General features: G+C 45.7%; 1 protein-coding gene across 5 annotated transcripts in view; it reads right to left on the bottom strand.

The window, feature by feature from the left end:
* cntn1a (contactin 1a) overlaps positions 1 to 22362 on the bottom strand; it is a 48370-nt gene that overhangs the window by 8049 nt on the left and 17959 nt on the right. For 2 of the 5 annotated variants that reach the window (XM_028957966.1, XM_028957967.1), the window contains exons 2-15: positions 18599 to 18716; positions 17471 to 17509; positions 10814 to 10940; positions 9628 to 9806; positions 9193 to 9288; positions 8731 to 8937; positions 6678 to 6777; positions 6338 to 6519; positions 5901 to 6025; positions 4879 to 4996; positions 4402 to 4552; positions 3272 to 3399; positions 2345 to 2514; positions 617 to 740 (exon numbers count right to left, since the gene is read on the bottom strand). In XM_028957966.1, coding sequence (XP_028813799.1) covers positions 617 to 740; positions 2345 to 2514; positions 3272 to 3399; positions 4402 to 4552; positions 4879 to 4996; positions 5901 to 6025; positions 6338 to 6519; positions 6678 to 6777; positions 8731 to 8937; positions 9193 to 9288; positions 9628 to 9806; positions 10814 to 10940; positions 17471 to 17509; positions 18599 to 18653 — 1801 coding nt within the window. In that variant the 5' untranslated portion in view covers positions 18654 to 18716. The other 3 variants (XM_028957968.1, XM_028957965.1, XM_028957969.1) reach the window with 3 other exon arrangements.

Below are 22362 nucleotides of genomic sequence, written 5' to 3'. Positions count from 1 at the left end.
TCCCCCTCGTGAAGAGTGATGCACGACGTCTATGCCAAGAACCTGCCAGGCCTGAATTTAATGGTGTCGGATTTTTTTTATGGTTCAGGAGCCCAGTCTCCTGTGTAGCTGCTGGCATTGCAGTCTACCACGTCCCATTTGTAATCGTAAGCATCACAAGGCAAAGGCAGAAAGTCCCGTCTGTCTCATTTCGGTGCTTCACAACAAGACCTCTTCCGCTTAATCCTAGACAAGACGCATCTGAGCGCATTTCTTTCTGCCAGCTGGCTGCTGATTTCTATTTACTTCGCTATCCACAGATCCTGACCTCTGCCAAGGTTGCCGCTGTTGGACCGCGGCCACAACAGGAGGCATTTCCTGCCCACATGGTGCTGCGGCGCGGGTCGGGACGCAGACGGCTGGCTGACAGATTTAGTCCGGCCCTGACAGCCCGGCTCTGTTGACGCTGGCTGGGCGTCCACCTCGCCCCGTGCAGCCAACTGGATTTTGCTGGCCTCTCTGACCCGTCACACTTAATCAGTCCCACAGCATCACAGCGGCGTCCAAAACCAACAAGTCCCAAACCCGCAGCCTCTAACACCCGAAATATCAATCGTATTTTCAACGAGATCCTCACCCCTGACAACCAGGTCTGCAGATGCGGTGACGTTGTCCACGGGGGTCTGGGCCGTGCAGGTGTAGCGTCCGGCGTGGTTCAGCTGGGTCTTCTTAATCACGATCTCACCGCTCGATTCCCCATCCTGAACAGAATCGTGGCACAAAGGAGTGAAAAAGCTTCATTGTCACCACATGGAACGTGGTGGCTGTACGCATACATAATAGGAACATTGGGGGACAGATGGATGAAAAGACCCCCCCAATAGTGCATTTAAAAAATGTAAAAAGATTACAGACTAAATGCAAACTAAACTTATTTACCTCTAGATCTCTATACAAGAGACAGGGACAACATCAGATAAGATGCTTCAAAGTCATCATTTTAGGGAGGCTTTGGGTGTCCTTTTTCCCACCTTTAGTTACGATTTCTGGTTCCGATTCTGACTCTGCTGTGAAGGTTAATCAGAATCACGCAAGGAAGCACCACTAGGTGAGATTTTGCTGGTTTTGCCCCCTTGTGGCCTTATAAATAACACACATAAGTCATTTTTATACAATAATACTCAACACAGGAATATTTTTTATAGCTGTTCCTGCTTCTCTGTTCACACCCATGGCTACAGCTGGCTACAGATGCTCGGAGTGGAGCCTTGTTAGCTCAGCAGAAGGACCCTTTAATTGCAAGGTAATTTTGTTCCTTCTTTCAAAAGCCTCAGATGACCTCTGGAGCAACGCTAGTGTAGACAGACTCGTTCCCTATTTTTTTACCACTTCTACTGCATGAGGCCATGGAATTATGTATTATTTAGAAATTAGCTATTTTCCGCACACACGTTATTAAATGGAACATAAAGTCCTAGCTGTGAAAGTGAAACCGCCCCCCCAACACACGTTTTACAGAAGCATCGATCATTCTGTCATTTAAGTGAACTGGCACAAGTCTCAGGGATGATGGATGAGTACATTTGTCCACGTGGAACCATCGCAACATGAATTTCGTGCATAAAACTAACGAAACAAAAATCGCTTTTATGGTAGCTGTGGCAAAAGTGAGCAAAAAGTGCCCCTTGGTGGTGAAAATGAAATGGTACAACTGCATCTGATCCTGATCTCCTTTTGTTGGAACCCAATCTCCCAGCTTTTCACATTTCATCAACCAGCGTCAGCATCAGGTTTTTTTTTTTTTTTTTTTTTAAACTTGAATACTGACCATTGGGGACGGTGTAAAGAACACTGAAATCAGATTCAGGAAAAGTACAGTGCAGACGTGCAAAGTTGTGCCTAGCAGTTAAGGGAGCCGAAAGGTAATCAGAAGGTTGCCGGTTCGAATCTTGAGCCGGCAAGATGCCACTGAGCAAAGCACCGTCCCCGCACACTGCTCCCTGGGCGCCTGTCATGGCCGCCTACTGCTCACCAAGGGTGATGGTTAAAAGCAGAGGACACGTTTCGTTGTGTCACCGTGTGTTGTGCTGCAGTGTTTCACAATCACTTCACTTTCACTATTGCCTAGAAGTCCCCCCCACAGTCGTGTAACTCAAAAACCCAAAGCCAAAAGCAAGTATAATTTCTTTATAAACCTAGAATTTTTAATTGAAAGGACAAGTAACCCTAAAATAGGTGAAGGTCATTCAAAGTGGGTGAATGTATTTAGAGACCCTGATAGAGAAAAAGATTGTTCTTTCTTTCTAAAAGAAAGTTCAATATCTCTCATCATAAATGATTTTTATTTTACAAAGTATTTCCATACCACTCGCTCGTAGTGCTCGCCCTCTATGTCAATGTCGATGGTGTGGCCATCCAGTGACCAGACGAAGGTGATGTCCAGCGTGGAGTCGTGGGACGCGGCGCACTGCATACGGGCATCCTCTCCGACGGTGACGTCAGCATTGGACGGCGCCAGTGTGATCTTTGTTGCCTCTAGAGCGGAGGGAAGCAGCGGGATGTTATCCTGTACAGAGCTTGTTACGCCACTAGAGGGCAGGCAGGGGCAGGACATGGAGTAGAGCGTCGTCCAGGCCCACGGAGAGGACTTTGACACAGATTTAGATGGGGAGGGGAACAGAGACAGATATGGCAGACTTGGACTATGGATCTCCGTCTCTCGTCTCTCTCGTTTCCTCATGCAGAATTAATTAGACTGGAGCATTAATTCTCACATTACCATCCGTGCAGCCGAAGTCATTAACTTCAAGCTAGACTTGGACCCCCCTCTCCGCCGCCTTGAGCAGGATTTGGATCCAGACGCTTAGTGGTGGTCTAGCGGTTAAGGAAGCGGCCCCGTAATCAGAATGTTGCCGGTTTGAATCCCGATCCGCCAAGGTGTCACTGAGGTGCCACTGAGCAAAGCACCGTCCCCACACACTGCTCCCCGGGCGCCTGTCATGGCTGCCCACCGCTCACTCAGGGTGATGGGTTAAATGCAAATTTCACTGTGTGCACCGTGTGCTGTGCTGCTGTGTATCACATGTGACAATCACTTCACTATTTAATTATTTATTTATTTAAACGACCGGCCGCCTGTTCAACATGCGTGCAAGACGTGCAGACGCGAAACAGGAGACCCAGTGACGGTCCCCACTTAATACTAACACGGCCGGTGACATTCAGCACTCGCCAGTTGAGAAAAGACAGGTGAGAAAAAAGCTCGGGACCAGTAACCGGGAGCCGGACTCACCCGTGATGGACAGGGACCCCGTACTGTTGGCCTTTCCCAGGTCGTTCTCTGCAAAGCAGGTGTACATCCCCTCGTCCGTTTTGGTGGCGTTCACAATTTCCAGGTTCCCGCTCTCCCATATGAAGATCCTACAACCCAGAAGGCCGGTAACCTTAATTAACCATTCCGGGATATTTCGGGCAGCCAAAGCTTCAGCATGAGCCGTAAAGCCGACATTGTGTCGAGAAATCCAATAAATTATTATACTAGTTTTATGAATTAAAACTGTGCACCAACACAAAACCAACAATAAAACACAAAAATAAATAAAAGTCTATTAGTCTGGTCTATTTTACTGGTTTTGCTTTTTCAATTCGTATCTTGTGGTATTTTTAATATGTAGTGAATTTCGGCCGAATGCCTCCTCTCCTGGGCACTGCATGGTGAAATAAACCGAATGACAATCCTGAGCTGAACAGTCATGTGAAAAACATCTACAGAGTGAGCAGAGCTGAAGGTGTGTGTGTGTGTGTGTGTGTGTGTGTTGGGCGGGTACATATGTCCCTCTGCAATAAGCCGCGGCCTTTGTAAGAGGAGATTAGTGTAGCGCTGCTGCCGAGGAGGGGCTCGCACGCAGCGAGAGACTGTTCTGCCCGCGGACCTTGAGACGAGGCTTAATGTCAGGAACTGAGGTGCGGCCACCCAGCCCTGCCCCGCCCTGCCCTGCCCCTGCCACCGCGTCCTCTATTCCACAATCACAGTCCTGCTAATCGGCCTCCGGCAGCCGTATTCTAACAGGCTGTTCTCTCTGTGAAGGCAATTAATCTTTAATTGATTTGACGTTTTTGGTCTTTTTCAATAGGGTTCACTACATTGTCCTTTCTTGTCTTTTATTTTGCCTATGAGGTGTCATACAATGAGCACAGGCCATAATCAAGCAACCAGGGATCCCCTGAAAACCTGGAAAACCTGGAATCTTAGATGATGTTCTGATGCTGTATGCAATGAGTTTATTGTTCTATCGGGGATAATGTCCTACTGATCCACTGGGGAGAGGCGGTCCTGTGCCCATACCTATCCTTAAACTTTGAATGCATTCTATTGCTGTTCGATTGCACACAACAGCTGTTCTGTGTGTGTTGACCTCTGACCTGGAGGAGTTGGCGAGCAGCTCAGTGCCCTTGCTCCAGGTGAACACCGGCTTGGGAGCAGCCCTGGGTCTGCACTCGATCACCACACGCCCGTTCTTGGCCACCAAGATCTTCTTCTTCACAGGACTGAGCAGGAAGGTTGGAGCGGAAGCTGAACACAAACGGGTGGACGTTAGCGCCGGCGTGGCGGCAGATATAAAGCCTACGCACCAAAACGGCACTGAGTTCAATCGCTAATGGAGCTTAAGCCTAATAAAGCTGATTAACCCCCCCCCCCTTATTACATTATTGCAGGATACCATTTGGTCTGTAGTTGAGGTTGAGTACTGTGCAATGAGGCTATTTTATGAAATGATTCATTAATTTGTTCTTATCCTTCTTCCTTCAGAAGATTATTTGGCTTGCGTATATTCAGGATGGGATATTCCATGTGCGGACCTGTTCAGCCAATCACGGACTGCCTGTACACCAACTCACCGAAAACGCGCAGCTCGGAGTTGGCGTGGATGATCCCATGGCGGTTTTCTGCAATACACTGGTACATCCCAGAGTCATTGAAAGTCAACCTGGCGAACTTCAGCTCATGTTTGTTTTGCTGTGAGAAATAGACATCAAATATAAGTTAAGGACATAATCTAACTTTTTAACACTGGTTTAAAAACTGGTTTTGTTTTTTTTTTTATTTATTAAAAAATCTTTATTTTGACCAAGTCTTGTTTAATTGTGAAGCAAGATTTGATTTGGAAAGGATGCTAAGAAAGTTGCCCAATTTTTCTAATTAATGAATTAATTAAATACATTAATTTGTCACATCTAAATTAAGCAACATATACATAAATGGATTTTGCATTTCATTTGTGTAAATAAAAACCTAAAAAATAAACTGCATTATGCCTACCAGTTTTGTAAAAAAATTGTATTATGTACAGTAACTATAATAAAAATGTATGTAGTTGTGGAATGGAGTAGTTAAATACTTACTTTGGACCGAAAAAAATGGAAAAACTGGTGATCGGCTCACTTAAAGTATCATACTTGGTACCATCAATTAAATGATACCATCAGTTAAATTATCAGTGCAGCAATGTTTGGTGCTTGGGTGATGGTGGTGGAGGCATAAATCTGGTGATTTACATTCTGATTTGTAGTGAACCATATTTTTCCGCTGATTAATTCAAATGTTTCGCCTCCTATCCCCACAAATCTGGAGGTGTGGTTTAAGGCACAAGAGCGATGGTCATTCATATGCAGCTGGATCTCTCCCCCTTGCGCATGCCAGCAGCGGACCCCTCTGCGCCTTTTTTAACGTGTGCCAGTGGCTCTGCCTCTTACGCAACACAATTTGGTTCCGGCTCTACGAAAACCCAGAGGAATAAAAGGGCGTAGCGTTGTCTGAAACTGTGTTCTGTTTCCATGCGCTGCTTTGAATGGGTGGGGTTACCAAGGCAGACAGTGTGTGTGTGTTTGTGTGTGTGTGTGAGTGTGTGCAGAACGCTTACAGACTGGCCATTTTTCAGCCAGTGGACGTGGGGTTTGGGCTTCCCACTGGCAAGGCATGACATGGTGTAGGCGCTGCCAATGTTCTTCTCCGTGCTACTGATGTCCTCCAACCACTGAGGGGATGCTGGGAAATAGAGGACAAGGCCAAGAAGGTGAACTGTTATCATACGTCATTTACATACTTTTTCAGAGATATCATGTCAACATATCGACTGGCACATCAGAGAAGCCTCAGAGTGCACATCTACGTACAGAAATCATTTTAACAGAACAGAATCAATAGGAATCGCCAACACCCTGTGGATCTACTGACCCAATAAAAATATGAACGATGAGACAATGTGAGCAAGCGGCATAGTAAACAAACAACTTAATCTGCCCAGTGGACTCAGATAGTTACGGAATCAGAAAATCGGAATTCATTTTTGAGCCCCACCCTCCACATGGATGTTCGCTCGATGCCAGTCCTTCCCTTTGGAGTTGAGCGCCTCGCATTCATACGTCCCCTCGTCCTCATACTGGACATTTCGCAGGTGCAGCTGACCCCCCGCCAAGCTGATCTCGTGGTGCAGCGGCAAGTCTCCGTCCACCTTCCTCCACTTGATCTGAGGAATGGGGCTGTGGAGGTATTTTATTTCAGTTTTGACAATTGTGAGCCCACAAGTATCATATTTACTTTCCAAAATTGCATGCGCATAATTGTACATTTACTGTGAAGCTGGAATATCATGTTTGTTTTATTCCAGTGTGTGATATTATGAGATCTCCCAACTCACTTTCCCAACGCGAAGCACTCCAAGGTGATATTCTGCCCGACCAAGGCGTACGTTTCAGAAAACTTGACCCTGATGTCAGCCGGATACTTCTTTATTGGGCCTGATGGCAAACAATTTGGCAAGATGTGAGTCACCATTCTGACACATGCTGCCTTTGGTGGCTAATTACCCATGCACCACTGCAGCTCACGGACATGTCCCCATGAAACCGTGCAATCGACAGACTTGCTCGATCCACACTTTGCAAATTCTGGCCAAGTCTTTGATATTATCATCCCCTTGTTACAATTAAGTGGAGTGTAACGAAATACAATTCCACATAGTTACCAGTTACCATACCAACCACAACCCTAATCCTATCCGTATTTTGTTCCGGTGTATATTGGCCATGTATAGATAGAAGTGTGAATGAAAAAAGCATCTATTTTGATGTTTTGAAGAAGGAGGCACAAAATAAATAGATTGCTTGGAGGTTAATGACAGCTTCGACTGTAAAGGCAATTCTAATCGTGTTAACATGTTACGCGTTTTGCCTGCTATTTAACAAAAATGAAATTGCAAATAGAAAATATGTCGAATGGAAATGTAAATTTTAAAAATCCGATTTGATGAACATTTGATTACATGCAGCCCTTGGCCTATGCAGTTTCAGCACCATTCACCTAAACAGGGGTCTTAATATCTGCCCAGTGGCGAGACTCGCTTGTAAGGATCTTGGTGCATCTTGCACGCACATGCACAGTGATAAATGCACTATGTCGACGTTCGAAAATGAATAAGTAAAAAAGTCTAAATATAGGCCACGGCGACGCCGGCAGCTTATGCAGTCATAATGAAGCATGTGGATCAGAGAGCAGCGCAGCAGCTGTTATTCTCGCAATGCAGGGGAACAACAAAGGCCCTGAGTGTGGAAAGGCCCACCGCAGGGCGCAGAGAATGCATCTTGCACACCAAACCTTGCACACTGTCACTCACTACTTTACTTCAAATGGTTCTCGCAGATGTACAGCTGCAGTCACATGGGTGCAGTGTGATAGTTAAGTCGGTGAAAACCACAATTGTCATTGTGTTGCACAACTAGCACAGCACACGGTGCACACAACAAATGTGTCCTCTGCATTTAACCCATCACAAGTTGTGAGCAGTGGGCAGCCATGAAAGGCGCCCAGGGAGCAGTGTGTGGGGACATTACCTTGCTCAAGTGGACCTCAGTGGCACCTTGGCAGTTTGAGATTTGAACCCACAAGCCTTTGGTTATGAGTCCACTTCCTTACGCACTAGGATATCACTGCCACAATATAAATGCATTCATCTGTTTTTTCACTCGCACAGGTGTGTTTCCAGCACCACACCACGTAGAGTGAGCTGTGTGTTCTGGTGTTTCTACAAACTCAGTGACAAGGGACTGGAACGTAAACAAGGAATAATAGGCAGGATTTCTGAAGGCCCCTGGGGAACCGGGAACAGGCGCCTTCTTTCCAATTTTTTTTCCAAAAAAATAAACTTTCCAGCCTCATGCAAACTAGCAAACATCCCTGTGTTCAGACTACTGCTCTCCAAGTTCTACCCCCCAAGCAGATCCGGATCATGGCATAAGAGATAGTAGATTGTGATATGGAGATAAAGTAGAACATGTGATGGAGATAGTTAAACATGGGATGGAGAGATAGAAGAACATGGGATGGAGATAGTTAAACATGGGATGGAGAGATAGTAGAATATGGAATGGAGATATTAGAACATGGGATGGAGAGATAGTAGAGAGGTGGATGGAGAGACCGTAGATTGTGGGATGAAAGATAGTAGATTGTGGGATGAGAGATAGTAGAACATCGGATGGAGAGACCATAGTTTGTGGGATGGAGAGATAGCAGATTGTGGGATGAGAGATTGTAGAACATCGGATGAAGAGACCGTAGATTGTGGGATGGAAAAATAGTATATTTTGGGATAACAGATAGTAGAACATGGGATGGAGAAATAGTAGAACATGGGAGAGGAGATATTAGAAGATGGGATGGAGAGATAGTAGAACATGGGATGGGTTACTAACGTTCTACCAGAGGCACCAGAGGGATGAACTTGCTGAAGACGCTCTTGGCGATGGACGGGCTGGACACGAAGCAGGAATAGTTGCCACTGTCTATGGCCTCAACCTTGGAGATGTAAAGGTTTCCGGTCATCTGGGAGACGAACATGCGCTCGGTCGGAGAGATGAAGACAGGAAACTCATTGAGCATCCAGCGGAAGGACAGATCATCTTTAAAGACAAAAAAAATCACATCATATCTATCATATCTATGTACTTGCCAAATGGTAGTTGACTCCAGAAAGGCATATTTAGCGGAACAGCAATGAAACCGTAGGTCACGTGACCTCTAAAATTTTGGAACGAAAGTCCAGATATAAGCTTATGTTTATATTCCGGGGCATTACTGGAGGTGGCTTTTCATTGTTTGGAGAACAGTATATTTCTGACATTTAGGTTGAACATCAGCAGTGCTGTATGTCTCACCTGGATAGTGTGGGGGCGGGTCACACAACAGCACCGCCCCCTGCCCCTCCCTCACACGAACGGCCTCTCGCTCCTCTGTGGAGAACATGTCCAGGTCTAGCAAAAAGGAAAAAAAGTCACACAAGAGGGCAGATTAGTTCCGCTTAGTTCCCTTTTCGTGCGTAACATAGCATTTATTGAAGTGACTGTCAGTTCATATGTCTTTTCATAAATCCCCTTTTCTGCTAAAGTCCTTAAAAGTACTGAGGTAGTCAGTTACAGCTCTTCTCACTTTGTCTCAAGGACCCTCAAGAACCAACAAAAAGAACATTTCAATTCTTCAGAGGGAATCACCAGTTCAGGGAATTTCACATAATGGCTGAGTCAGTACTGCAGAAAACAGGAGAAGGGCGGCGCGACTCGTGACAGCGACGCGGTGCTGTCGCCGTGACTCACATCCAAACTGGACCAAGGCCGACCTGCTGACCACAGCGCCGAAGATGTTGGCGGCGACGCAGGAGTACGTGCCCACGTGCTTCCCCTTGTCCGGGTTGCTGATGACCAGGTTGCCTCCCACCAGGCTGAAGTGGTCGCTCTCGGTCTTGAAGTCGATGTCCCTGCCCTTCAGTCTCCACCTGGGGGGTGGAGAGGACATTCAGTCCCCAGCGGCCGAGGCGTGAAATTAAAAACGAAATCTCGTTAGTTATTTACGACTGCTAAGGAGGCGGTCCCGTTAACTCTTTTCAATGGTAATAGTTAAAATAAATATACAAATGTGTATCTGGGGGTCACAGTCAGCAGGCCGGGCTGAAAGGACTGACATTCTCTGACCTTGTGGGCTTTTACACACTGAGATGAAAGGGAATGACCCCTCCCCCTATCTTCTACACACACACACACACACACACACACACACACACACAGCATCCATAGCGGGATTGCCTTTGTCCCTTTCAGAGGGCCTTGAGATGACCTTGAGGGGAATCCAGAAAATTACTCTGAGGCCCGTGATGGAGTTAAGGTGTAAAGGAGGGCAGTGGAAGTATGGAGAGAGGTGAGATGCATTAAATGAGATGAAGAGAAGAGGCTGTGAAAAAGGGGAGGAGGTCACAGTGCCCTGGATGGATGTGTACAAGGTGAGAGGTCAGGGGAAGTAGGTCCCCAGGGAAGACGTGTGGTGTTATAACTCAGAATAAGTACCGACGTGGGTGCAGTAAAATCAGCGAGCACTAAGGTCAGAGCTACACCGTGTGGGTTGTAGGTTATAGTACAGACAGCCTATTGTAATAATCTCAATAAACCGATTCTTTCCCTTTTCAATTGACACAATACAACGATGTCATACTTCCATAAATGTGTGATCCTAATTAAACAGGCATCCTGCATTTGCAAGTGCTACAGTGCTGTGATTAATATACATATAATATTAATATAATAGTTGAACAAGTTCTTATACTGTGCATTGGTACAATAAAGTACACAGAGGATATCATTTATAAGCATACAGAATATACAGATGCATGGAGTGAATGGAGGCTTCTCGTGCTTGGATTGGAGGGAATTCAAACAGATGGTCGGATGGTCATTTTTAGCTACATTCGGTCATGTGACGCTGGGTATCTGGGCGGGGCGGGAGGGTTACCTGTATTTGGCAGGCGGGCTGGCCCGCGCCCGGCAGCTCATGACGATCTTGGCCTCCGGCGACTCCTCCGGGTAGATGGTGTCGGCGGGCTCCTCCTCAAACACCGGGCCGAAACCCGACGACTCGTCTGACGAGAGGGGACAAACAGGGACAGGGCTGTCCACAAAGCGACTTGGTGATGTACCGCCTCGCTGCGGAAGCCAAAAAAAGCGCGATTCATGCCTTTCTTTCCTCTTCGCCGGCTGAAGCAGTGAGCCTGCTCTCTATGCCTCGCGGCGGGACGTTAAAGGCGATCCAGCTCTTTTCAGAGTGAGGCTTCAATTCAGCTTGTGAAAAGCACCGACCGCTTTCGCACATTTACCTTTTTTTCTCCACAATCTGTTCGTTAAAATAACTTTTTTTTTCTGAGAACAGTAACACAGGCAGCAAACTGTCATGTTCTCCTGGTTAGCGGTGGTTATTCAGCATCGGCAAAACAGTCAATAGCTTTTATTATTGTTGTCATCATTATGGTAATATTCTCTTTTTGGGGACTGAACTCATTACTCGTGGTATTTAGTTTCATTGAACAAACACTGAAAAAAAAGGGGTAGAGACACGTGACATTTTGCCAACAAAAAAAAAAACACAATTTGCTTTAACTTTAACAAGACCAGGGCCCAAGTGCGAGCAAATGAAGAGTTATTTAGCCAACAAGAAACAAGAAGTCAGGATTCCCCTTTCAGTGCAGCGGTTCTAGAGGAACAGCATCTCTGACGTGAACCGCGTAAGGCCGGACCCTGATGGGTAAGTGCGTGAGAGCTGTGTGGACACAGGTTCGGTGTATTAGTAGGCAGTGATCTGGTGGACGTGACTGGCAAAAAAAAGTCACGCTATACTTTCCCATATTTTTAAGATATTTTATAGAATCTAAAAATCACCACTATCAATGGCCTCCTTTTTCAGCCATTTCACTCTCTGCTATCTTTACACAGTGAACCACATTACGTTTTGTACAAAATATCCTTGTTGCTGCTATTTTAGTCGTGATCGTGAAAAATGGCCAAATCTGATCACCGAGATTGAGCTGTATTTTATTACGATTATAAATCGAGTTGGTATAATCGCCAAGCCCTAGTGAAAGTGAAAGAGAAGTGATTGTTAAACACTGCAGCACAGCACACGGTGACACAACAAAATGTGTCCTCTGCTTTTAACCATCACCCTTGGTGAGCAGTGGGCAGCCATGACAGGCGACCGGGGAGCAGTGTGTGGGGACGGTGCTTTGCTCAGTGGCACCTCAGTGGCACCTCAGTGGCTCGGATCGGGATTCGAACCGGCAACCTTCTGATTACGGCGGCGCTTCAACAACCGCTAGGCCACCTCTGCCCCTAGACTGAACGGCTTCATATGTTGTCCCATTTAATGCATGTACGATCCACGTGGGGACCCACTGCACAGTTTGAGGACAGCCACACTACACATTTGATACCATGGTCCCCGCTGGCCCCCCCTGCAGTGACCCAGCATCAGACGCACTGCTGTCTGCGCTGTAAATTCATGGGATTTCAACTTCTTGCTAATTTGCCCTGATTAGCTCATCTGGGCCTTTGATTAGCGTATTTGCATTTTGGTTTTGTCAACCTGAACTTGCTCCAATCCATGATCTAAAAGACTCGCTAATGGCCCTTTCCCCATCGTGCCATAACTGAGTCATCACACCACGGCTTAGCAGCTGTCATTCGATGCTGCACCTGATCTGAATCTCACATCCCCCGCACGCCAGCACCCAAATTGACGCGTACCGACGCTGAAGTGCAGCGCCTATGCGGCTGTCTACGTCCCGACCATCACTACAGTCTGTAACGATAGCAACACGCTAGGCTAATTAACTTCGCTCATTAAAGAACACACAACGAGCAGACATCAAACGCCAGCCCTCCACGAATAGGAAATCAGCCTGAGCTGATGAATAACCAATGAGACTCGGTGTGTGTGTGTGTGTGTGTACCCCTTGTACCCCTGTGTACAAGGGGTATTAGGAGTTTAGAGAACGAAGGGAAACTGTGGGAAACGGAGGAGATGGACGCTGTGCTACATCTGGGCATGTCACGTATTGATAGTACGTGGTTTACATCGTCCAGAACTGGGGTGTGAGAAGCTCCTCCCCCTTTTTTATAACACTTCATTTATAAAATCCTGATTAAAGCTTGTTTTCTGGTTGCCAGAAATAATTACACACCATCAATAAGTGCTGGGCAGGTAGTTAGTTCCTCCCCTCCAACATACTAGAAACTAGCAGCCCTTTCCTGTTTAATGATGGCATCTCCCTCAGTGTTGCCATCATAATTCGTTACAGAAATATGAGGGTGGTGTAAGTGACAGATGGCAGAGGGTACCATTCCACCGGGCACAGAAGGCTAGTCGCCTGGAGGCCAGCCTCTCTCCCTCAGATTCCCTCCTCATTTCAGAGTCTTCGCTCTGACTGTCCCATCCATCTCTCCCCAAGTCTCAAAAGCAAATATCTGATGCTGAATGACCCCTCTGTCCACGAAGGAGGCGTGATATAAGAAGACACGGTGCGTCGTGACCCCAGTGTTGGACGATGCAGCTTCTGTTCTCCCCCCGTCACACTGTCCAATTCTCTAGATTTTACTCTTTGTTGACCCAGTGCCCTCAATTCTGGAGAAAATGCTCCATTTAGGCCTGAAACTGGTTACTTTGTGCAGTGGACATGATGGACATGATTAAAGATCCAACTTCTTGTTACCTTAGCAACAGAGATACTACAGCAACAGATACTACAGTTTAGCATATTAGACAATTTCTGGTCTAATATGCTAAATGTGTAAATGTGTGGCGGGATATGGAACTGCAGTGAGACAGAAACATCTGGGTCCAGTTTTTTACCAATCCATCCAAACAATGGTAATCGATTCCCTCCAAAAAGTATTGTGGTGGTACGCATTGGTAGCCAACACTCGCTTATGAACCAGACAACCACAAAGTCACAAGTTCAATCCCCACTTGAGTCCCCTAGCAAGACACTTAACCCTGAGTGTCTCCAGAGGGACTGTGCCTGTAACTACTTATTGTAAGTTGCTCTGAAGTGAAGTGAAGTGATTGTCACACGTGATACACAGCAGCACAGCACACGGTGCACACAGTGAAATTTGTCCTCTGCATTTAACCCATCACCCTGAGTGAGCAGTGGGCAGCCATGACAGGCGCCCGGGGAGCAGTGTGTGGGGACGGTGCATTGCTCAGTGGCACCTCAGTGGCACCTTGGCGGATCGGGATTCGAACTGGCAACCTTCTGATTCCGCTTCCTTAACCGCTAGGCCACCACTGCCACATAAATGTAAATGTGAATGTTGAGAGGAGTCGGCTGGTCAATGAACATAAAGTTGAGGACATTCCCTGTAGACCCCTGTAACAGTACTTGACCTCAGACAGACAGGAACTGTAATTTAAAGACAAAAAATAGCTGCGCTAATTTACATTTTAATACAGAAACGTCCCATTACATTGGAATCAGGAAGTAGCTATTCATCTAGCGTCTAAAAAAGACACTTTAATGAAACATAAATTATTTATAAGCTGGGTACTTCAGGTGAGCATGGCTCACAATGGTTCATTACAATGTTTACATTAAAACTTCATAGGGAGATTCAAGGCCTCCCCAACAATGTGAAAAGTGGTCCACTGGCCACTCACATTGGCACAACTGGCATACATCCCCTTGTCACTCTCGTTAAGGTACCACAAGTGCTTCTCGGTAATTGATAGTCTTTCTGATTTATATGTGATAAATTGATTGAACATGAGCATTTTTTGTTGTATTTCTAATACAATTCTTTATCTCAAATTATCTGAATTTTAAAAATGATTCACAATACATTTCTTCATTTATACAGTCAATACTCAATTAGGGTTTAAGGTTTATCCTTTAGAATTAAATAACAAAAGCATATGACAAATTGTTAACTAGTGCACCAGTATTTAGGATGATGTTCTAGCAGCTGAAGTAGAGCAGGGCACATCAGCTGCCTGTCAAAAATGCTATTTTGTGGTATTTGTGCTATATGTTGCCAAGTAAAGTAAAGTAAAGTAATAAAAATGAAGTAAGATATTTTTAACATAATTTGTCTGTAGCCCACTTTGTGAGAAAAACGATATCGTGAATTGCGTCGAATCGCAATTTGAGCTCATCATTACATCCCTATGTTGGTTTATCATTGTTTATGCAAGTTCCATATTCAGCTAGCTGCAGATCTGCTGATACCACGACCTGTGACTCTACCTAGAGGTCAGCTACTAGCCTTCTGAGAACTGCCTCGGTTTAGTTGTAACCAATCAGCTGTGAGCTGGGGTTCAGGACTCCGCCCACACACGATGGGGCCTGAAAAGAGTATTTGGTTCCTTCCGGAATACTGCTGCTGTACCTGCTAAAGTCTAATCATACCATCATTCACACGCGTATGCACACACACACGAGACTGGAAATGAGGGGGGAGAACGTGATTAATTCTTTACAGTGGAAGAGAAAAATTACACACCTTCCCCCAATTTCCCTACGCCAGCTGCATCACCTGCCACTGAGCTTTCTGGGTACAAGTAAATGAAACATAAGGTCATTAGAAAAATGAGGGTTTTCTTCTGGCTTCTTCATCAGCAGAGCAAAGTGCTTCCACTTTAATTCTGCGTTCCAAAGGTAGATGAGTTCTGTTTTGACTATGTCTATTGCCCATTTTGTTTTAAGGTGACATTTACTTGATATACAGCAAAATCTCTTTGTAAAACGATTGTCAAATGAATACATGCAAATGAGAACACTAAATGTAATGACCTGCAAAGAGTGTCCAGATATAAGAAATACAAATTTTAGTATTTTTGTTTTTATATTTTTCAGTGGAGTTTGTGTAGTGTGCTTGCTTGTCTGTTAGTAAGAAAACACAGAAACTACCCAGTTACCCAAAAAAAGAAGACAACAGTTTTATGTCTATAAAATCTACAGTTCACAGTTATACCCAGTCTTGGATAATAATGGAGGATTATTATGGAGGACTGGAGGACAGAGCATGCATTAAAATTCATATCTGCATTGCAGTTGTATGTAGACTTTTTTTTAACAATATAATTTTTTTTAACACCTGTTCTATCCAGTGCAGCTGTTAAATACGTGCAGGTTTGACAGGAACAGACGCTTTGATATTTTTTTGTCACCCCTGTCAGAGATTAAAGGCAGTTCCCTAAAAAAAGAAAGCCTCCCCTGATCCTCTTGAAGGATTTTGATGGTTTTTCTTATTTAGTGAAGATATTGACAGTAAGTCAGATGCTGCAGAATCCCCTCTGGTTTGGTAACTGTGTTTTTTGGAGCTTTCTGGAGCAAGTCTGTCATCGTGACAAGTTCCTTGTTCCTTTTAATTCTGAACTGCACGCTCTGCTGTATTTTGGGCGTGGTTGGTGATATTCTGGGCTCGACCGCGAATCTGAACAGACTTTGGCATCTCCTGACATTACCAGGAACAGTAAAGCATGGCCTGGAGGTTGCTGTCTATTTGTCCAGGTTCTGGCTCCGTCCCACTACTTACACCAACGTGCCGACACGCAGGAGAGACTTGGAACACGTCAAGGCTAGTTAACGACGTCTTCTCCGACAGAGACGCTAAGCGTGCCACGAAGGCCAGCGAAAGCGCCAACGTGCCACAGGCCGGCAGCCGAGGCTAATTAATGACGGGGACGATGTCACCGTCCGAGCAGATGCCAGCCAAGCAGCATGTCTTCAGACAATCTGGCAACCTCCCGCCACGCATGCAAAGATTCTTCAGCAGTGATTCAAATTCAGAAGACAATTCCCGCCGAGAAGCACAATTTTATTGGCCTTGTCCTCGCATTGCCGACGCCATTTGTATGCATGGCAATTACCTTCAAATCGCCGCGCAGTACACTGTAACAAATTTGGCTTATTGTTCCAGCACACCGTCGCACTAGTCAGCAGTGCTCTTGGCGGTGACGGGGAATCAGATGCATGGCGCTGCCCCATGCATCCCGAGAAAGACATGAGCTTGGACGCATGCCGTTGGCACCTGTGGAAAAGCAGGTCCGGCATGCGGGCAGCGTGGCATTCAGAAAGCCCTTTAGCTGGTTTTGCGCAGCACTACCTACCCCAGTGCTTGGCTCTGACATCCGCGCTCATGATCTGGTGCATCACTGTTGTTTTATGGAACCGTGAGAGGACGAATATGGAAACATGAGCAGAAGAATCATTTCTTATGAAAGGTTCTAATGCAAAACGTAAGAGACACTTGGACATGGCTGGAGCAATAAACTAATAGTTACTATTAGGAGATAATTTAGCAATGTGCACAAAAGCCTAATCCTATGAACCAAATTATTTAATAATGGATGAATTTACAATTTATGTTGCTGTAGGTACATAGAAAGTGGCCCTGACACACACATCTGTCAAATGAGCATGAATATTTTACACAGCTTACGTTATCATTGCCCAAAATCACTGTAAAATCTAAAATTCATGAAACGTTGCATTACTCTCGACCGAACGCGGTCTTCTGCAGCTTACGTAGGATGTTCAGTTATCCGTGAGCCAACCAGCAAAACACAATTGCATACAGAGAGAGTGGCAGAATTTGAATTCCTTTCGCTTTCACGTACCTCCGAAGATCCCTGGCATTTCAGCAAATACAGATGCAACTGCGAAGAGAAGAAAAAGGTTCAGGAATAAGTACTACTCACTGTGTGCAAATGCACAGAGAAGATTAATAAACTGTTTAAACAAATCTTGCTTTATCAAGAGCACATTTGTCACTAAATCGACTGGTTGATGATTCAGTTGTCAGAAGATGAACTTTGTGCTGGTTAAATGCCATCCACCCTCGCAGTGCCTTCTGCGTTCATGTCACCAAAATGATCTCCTTGTTGCAATAAGAACCGCTGGTTTATACCACGCAAGTGGCATTCTTATCGAAAAACAAGAATAGTTGATGCTGCAGCGTTATGTTGCATTAGTGAATGCAATATCTCATAAGAAATGAGCAGCACCGCACACGGTGACACAACGAAATGTGTCCTCTGCATTTAACCATCGCCCTTGTTGAGCAGTGGGCAGCCATGACAGGCGCCCGGGGAGCACCGCCAGGCCACCACTGCCCCACTCACAATCACTCACTGACTATCAACACCACTTAATCCTAATTAACGTGGTGGCTGCCAGTCGTAAACCGCAGTGATAAAAATTAAATCTGCGGGCAAAGTAGTTGCTAAGCAACATATAAGCATCTCTTTCAACTGAGAGATTTGCAAGTGACACATTGTTCACAGGTTATAGTTTATTATATCATTTACTACCGCCAATGAATTGATGACACCATAAAAAAGGCCAGTTTTCTATACACAAAAGACGTATTTTGTCTCTTCTATCGTATTTAAGCTGTGCCGATTGATCACTGACGCCGGATTCAGCTCAAAATCCTTTTTCATCAGTGTTTGAAGGTTGAGGAGATGGCAAAAGCCCAAATCTAAAATCTGAAAGCAGGGACGGCTATTGAATCTCGCTGGAGTCAGATAGTGCTAATACACTTTCTTTCTCTATTGCGGGGCCCGATTGGATTTAGAGATACCCCATGACTGACTCCGTCCCCGCCGCCCTCCGGTTCGTGTCCGGACTGGCTTCTTTCACGCATAATCTGAGGAGGCAGCGCTATTGACACCCTGATGCAATTAAGTGGAGCTAACAAGCTCGGCCCACGGCTGAGATAAGACACGGCGGTGCATCACACTCACGGGCTGAGGCCAGCACCAGGGAGAGGGGGAGGAGAGGCGATGCCTGGGGCCGCATGGTGCTCCGCAGCAGGTCTTACGACAGGAGTGGGTGGGACATTAGCAGGTGTGGCCGCTTTCCCTGCGAGGAAGAGACACGGACAAACAGTAAGCAACCACATTCAAATTCAAATTCAAATTTTATTTGTCACATACATAGTCATACATGGTATGATATGCAGTGAAACGCTTTAGCGACTGCTACAGACCACAGTATTGCAAATACAAATTACCAATATGCAAATATTGCAAACATAACCAAATATTACACTTTTATGTCTTTAACATTAAACATAAAATATGTGTAACAGCAAGGTATAAAGTGAAAAGGTGAAAAAATGTGTGCAATTATTATTATTGTGCAATTATTGTGCAATTATCATTATTTTATTTCTTTGTTATAAAATGCTGTTTAGGTTAGGGAAAATGTTGCATTCTGTTAAAACGATGGTTAGAAAACCATTCCTAGTTATGATCCACCTGGTTCGGAAGCGAGTTGAATCACTGAACCACTGCTCTCGGCCTGGACCTTACCACCATAAACATGAAAATGTCCATCTTATTGTTAGGAACCTGATAGGACTTTTTTCTCCGGAGTCATCTCCTCCAAATGACGAATGATTAATTCCATATGAAGGGCCAGCAAGGTCTGCTCACGTTCTCCGAAAGCACCGTGTAGCGACCAGATCACCACATTTCCACCGATTGGTTGGTTTAAGCGAGAGAGCGTCATTCCATAACCTCGCCACAACCCCACCAAGCCGCCGTGCACCGCCCAGCGCAGCGAGACACACACAGTGGGGATTTCATCTTTACACCGATGGTATCCTAGCAACAACTCCTCAATAGAGGCTGTTGCGTTCAGCCAAAGCCCTTTTTGTAAGCGCGATTAGAACTAATTCTGATTTTGGAAGGGAACCGGCGCAGTGCACCATGAACAACGGGCGGGGGGGGGCGTCGTTCGTCAGTTCATGCGGTGATATCTTCTTCACTGCGTGCAGAACCGGCACCAGCTTGGCTGACTCTAAACTATCTTAAATGGAATATTTTGGGATTGAGCCGTGTCATTAAAACGAGATTGGCGAGCGTTGCTTGCGCTCAGCATCTTAGAGGGGATTAGGGATTCTAAGCGCGTGGAGCTGGGGATAAAACACCGTTTGATGACTGAAGAGGGAGAACGCAGATGGACTCGACGGCCATGTAATAATGAGTGTTTACACGTGCTACTCCGACCGCAAATGAACGCTTTCTAAACCTCAAAAGCCATTTTTAATAAAAGACAAATTGCTTCGTTGCTGTCGGAATCGTCTTAAATGACCTCATCAAAAATATTTTGGGGACGTTCTCGGTCATTTTAGATCAATGGATGATGGGATCTTTAAATCCCGGGTTACATGAAAGGCTGCACGGTTTGTTGCACGTCGCCCCTCATCAGCAGCCAATGACAAGTCTGGGTTGTAACCGCCGACAGAGCGCGCGGGGGGTGGATCTGACACACAGGACCACCCCAGCCCCCTCCTCAGGCTTGGGAGAGTGAAAATAATTCTGCGGATCAGCCAAGAAACGGGGTCACGTCTTCACATCTGACTGGTCCCATTCACTGGGGGAAGAGTCTGTCTGTCGGAATAGGGACATGTTACTATCGGGGAAAAATACCAAACAGAAATGTGAGTCTGAAGAACTTTGTGAGGAGAAATGACAGCCAAAATACTGCAGGGAATACTTGGGTAGCAGACGTGTAATACAAATATATATAGACAGAACATAACTAGCTGATCCATTGTTGTGAGGTGGAACATCACTGGATCAGACTTGTTTTTCCAGTGCATCCAGCAAATGAAACAAACTAGAGATCTGGGCAATTGTGGGTGGTTGCTTGTCTTACAATCTGCTCCCAACACTCCAAATTTTGCTTCTTCAACGTTCAAAACTGTACAGTTCTGACATTATTGCAATGCAAACAGAGTCTTGTCATGCAGTCCTCCTAATTGGGCCATCATACACTGGGTAAGGTGGGGAACATCTCCCAATGGTGCATCTAAATGATGCCATTAGACAGAAAGGCCACACCTCCCCTATCAGACCCCGTAAAAGCTGATGGTAAAACAGCGGAGGCACAATTCCGACCTGCAGATAAAGCTGAAAAATGCATCGGCCATTTTATTAAAAAGCAATAAATTCATAAATGCCGTGCCGGTTAAGATATAAAGCTGTGCAGTCATTAGCGCTGCAGCAGCAGGACACTGGGTTCAGCTGACTCACGTGTCACTGCTGTCCCACACAGGCTACACACGATGGCGTAAGATTCGTATTCAGGGGTCTGACGAGCGCGAGACAACGAGGATCCGACGTGACGCCGCCGGCTCGGGCCAGACGTCCACGTCCCCAACAGTACGGAGGGAGAATAAGACGGAGCAAGACGCCGCATTCATGAGGTGACGCCCCATTCAGAGCAGGGCAGCCGGCTCGTCACGTTGTCACGCTGTGGCGCTGAGGTCACCCAGGCGGGACCTGGGCGTCTGCAGCCGGCTTCAGGACGCTGCACAGGGACTGCATTGTTTTGAGTGATGGATGAGCTGCTGCAGCGTGGCCCTTGACAATTTTACTACAAGCAGTAAATTCCCCGATTGTGGTGAAGACTGAATAACTGGGTGCCGGAGATGGGGCAGATAATTGGTGTTGTGGAAAGATAAAGCATCCGCCAAGAGTTCTTGTGGGATTGAATTTTATTGGGTTATTATGGGATGGATGCAGTACTGTCAGGAAATGGGACATGGGGCATGTTCACTAATGTCCCAATACAATGCGTCAATTAAAACGTTGGCATGTTGGCTTGGTCGCAGCCATGGTCCTGAGACATCTGCAGTGGACAAAGGACGCGAGACAAGGGGAATTTGCGAATGAAGAGGAGAGTAGGAGATGAAAAATTATTAAAGCACATCTTGTGGGCTTTAGAAATAATTCTATTTCAGGCTCAGTGGGAACTGAGAGCCTCTTCAATGAATACAGTTATTTCATTATTTATAACAGTTATATCTGTTTTTTTCCAATCCAGAAGATATACTTCATGTGACATTTGTGAACATGACCCATGTACTAGTGTCCTTACTTATGAAATATGGCCTTCATTCTATCGTACTTACTTACAGGACATCTGAACTGAGCAGCCAGGAAACACTGGGTCTGGCGGCTTTTTGTAGAGCAGTGGTAAGCCTCAGCATGCACATTCAGATTTTTGCAAATTATGAAGAAAATGTCAATGCGTTGCAAAAACCCGCAAAAACCACTGCGGCATGAAACTCTGAATAAATGATCCCAACTTCCATCTGACGACAAGGGGCTCTGGGACCAGGAAATTCACATGTGTCAACCCCATGGCCCGCGAGATCACTTTATATAGGTCTATTATCACGGCCCAATAATACGATGATGCGCTGATAACACACAAACTACAGGTCCCATAATGCAATGCGCACTTTGTGGACAAACTGTCATTCTCACGCCGACTTTGGTGACTTTAAAGCACAAAAGAAAATTTGAGCTGCTTCACAACTGCGTTCGGCAAGGCAACTGAAGCAATGCATTATGGGATCTGTAGTTTGTCTGTCATCAGCGCTTCATAACGCCGGGCCATAATAATAGATCTATATAAAAGTAATCCTGTGGGATGTGGGCACCCCTGCTGTAGATTAATAAGAGCGCAGCTCCCTTGTTCCTGACTCGGAGAG

Source organism: Denticeps clupeoides, chromosome 17, assembly GCF_900700375.1.
Source record: "Denticeps clupeoides chromosome 17, fDenClu1.1, whole genome shotgun sequence".
NCBI lineage: Eukaryota > Metazoa > Chordata > Actinopteri > Clupeiformes > Denticipitidae > Denticeps > Denticeps clupeoides.
This window is presented reverse-complemented; position numbering and strand designations above follow the sequence as displayed.